General features: G+C 47.6%; 1 protein-coding gene across 1 annotated transcript in view; it reads right to left on the minus strand.

Annotated features, from left to right (window-relative positions):
• ltbp1 (latent transforming growth factor beta binding protein 1) overlaps positions 1 to 2,500 on the minus strand; it is a 294,226-nt gene that overhangs the window by 24,352 nt on the left and 267,374 nt on the right. The window contains exon 30 of the mRNA XM_063191291.1: positions 2,212 to 2,340. Coding sequence (XP_063047361.1) covers positions 2,212 to 2,340 — 129 coding nt within the window. The remainder of the gene's footprint in view (positions 1 to 2,211; positions 2,341 to 2,500) is intronic.

The following is a 2,500-nucleotide window of genomic DNA, read 5'->3' on the forward strand; positions in this document are numbered from 1 at the left end:
AGAGGAGAGGAGGGGAGAGGAGAGGAGAGGAGAGGAGATGGGAGGAGAGGAGAGGAGAGATGAGAGGAGAGGAGAGGAGAGGAGAGGAGAGGAGAGGAGAGGCGAGGCGAGGAGAGGAGAGGAGAGGGAAAGAGAGGAAGAGAGGAGCAGAGAGGAGGGCAGAGAAGAGAGAGGAGAGGAGAGGAGAGGAGAGGAGAGGAGAGGAGAGGAGAGGAGAGGAGAGGAGAGGAGAGGAGAGGAGAGGAGGAGAGGCTAGCAGGAAGTGGTGAAGGAGAGGAGGAGAGGAGAGAGGAGAAGTGAAGAGAAGAGGGGCGGAGGGACTAGCAGGGAGTGGTGGAGGAGAGGGCCTGGACGGGAGGCCAGCAGCAGGGAGTTGTGGAGGAGAGGGCCTGGACGGGAGGCCAGCAGCAGGGAGTTGTGGAGGAGAGGGCAGCAGCAGGGAGTGGTGCCCATTCACGTCTGGTCCCTAGCTCAGACACAGACCGCTGTTCCACAACACCAGCTGGGCAGGGTCAGCAGCTATGGACTCAGACAGGGAGGCCGACAGGGGAGGGCAAAATGGTCAGCTGCCCTGGGCCCAGGGAGCAGAGGTGCATCTTGTCATGTGTTGGGGGGGGGCTTTGTCCCGGGCCCGGCGAAAGCAGTCAGCCGCCCTGTATGGACTTGTACTGCAGTACTTTAGCTTCCCTACTTTACTGTAGGTGGGGTTGCAGGTTAACCATTTTAAGAATATGTACTATTATGACATCACGTTGGGGGTTCCACAGGCTCATAGGAGTCTATGTAGAACCTTAGAATCCAGGGGGAGTTCCCCCAACGTGATGTCATACCTGCAACCCCACCTTTACTTAAGTCCAAGTCATGACTACACTTGGGTGCTTTTGGGTGGAGCCTTTTTAGGAGGCCACTCTGCGACTACATTTTGGAAACATTTTGACCATACTGTAGCTACACTGTAGAATGCAATCATAATGTGAATGATAAGGGCGTAAGTGACATTCCTGAAATTGTCAACACAAATGTTATATGGTGTACTATGGCGTCTTATTCAGAGTAGGTGGACAGTTCGTTGGGGAAATAATATATTATGCACACTTGAGTAAGATGGTGCATAACTGTAAAGAGAAATTCAAATTCCTTTTGAAGATTTATCGTCAATAAATAAATATATAAAATCTGTCTCCGTTTTTGGCCAGTGGAATGCACTACGAAGCATAAATCCGACTGTATCAAGATAATTAATGTATATCTGTTTGGACTATTTAAAATGCATAGCTGAGTAGGAGAGGGATTTACACCAGATGATGAAGTGCATCCTCTAAGGCCATCGCCCACTGAATGTGTTTGCAGGCGTGTTCACCGCAAACTTTTTTTTTCCATTCACCATTCCACTGAAATATTGACTTTAACTTTTGACTTTAAATTTATTGATTTCAACTTAAATCTGCATGGAGTTCTACCAAATCTCTGTCTATGTCTACCTACATACTACTACTGACAGAGGTGTAAACATTGACAGACTTTAAGCTTAGGTTTCCTTTCTGTCTGTCGAATAGCCAGTGTTTGTGAGTGCGAGTGAATAGTGGCTGTTTGAAGACAGACTGTGGTGTTTGTAAATGGGAAACCTATCTATATGGTTGATTTGGATGTTACTTTGTACACACTTATGGTGCATTCCAGTCCCAAATCATCCTAGTAGGAGATCACACTTATCCAACCTCCTACTATGAAAAACGCTCTGGAACGCCAGTCGAAGTGGGAGCTCCAACTAGCGAGGTCGGGGTGACTCGCACTACTCCAACCTCAACAAATCGAAGTCGGATAATAATGGCGGCGCCCATGGAGCCGTTATTTAAAATGTCAATAAATACTGAAACTCCATTCTCTTTTGTGCAGCTGTTCCAAACACAGCTATTTTTACTCAGCATAAACGTTGTGTTATTACATGATATTGTGTCAACATAAATGTAACATATGACAGAGTAATAACTATTTTGGCTTTTTTTGGCTCATATCAAAACACCTCGCTAAAGTCAGCTGAACCGCGGCGGTTGCCATGGATGTAGAACTTCCACTTCAACTGTCAGGAACGGCAGTTGAAATATCCAGGTAGGATAAGTGTGATCTCCTACTAGGATGACTTGGGACTTGGGAATGCACCATAAAGATTTGGATATTACTTTTCACACACTCCTAAAGCACCTTACTTACCCACACACTCCAGCCTGGTCTCATCGTAGAAGAGTCCGGCCTTGCAGTAGCACTCGTACGTCCCCTCGTTGTTGAGGCAGAAGCCCCCTTTGCAGATCTCCGTGCCAAACAGGGCGCACTCATCCGCATCTACGGCACAACAGAAGAGACAAACAGCCTTTTAGCCTTTACAAACAATACTGCAGCGCAAAAACAACATGCAACAAGAGCAATCAGAGTTTGAACCCCTGGAGTTGACCCCAGCCCACTGGCCAATACTGTTGTGTTTTTGGTGCCACCCGTAGGCGAC

Source organism: Engraulis encrasicolus, chromosome 24, assembly GCF_034702125.1.
Source record: "Engraulis encrasicolus isolate BLACKSEA-1 chromosome 24, IST_EnEncr_1.0, whole genome shotgun sequence".
Taxonomy (NCBI): Eukaryota; Metazoa; Chordata; class Actinopteri; order Clupeiformes; family Engraulidae; genus Engraulis; species Engraulis encrasicolus.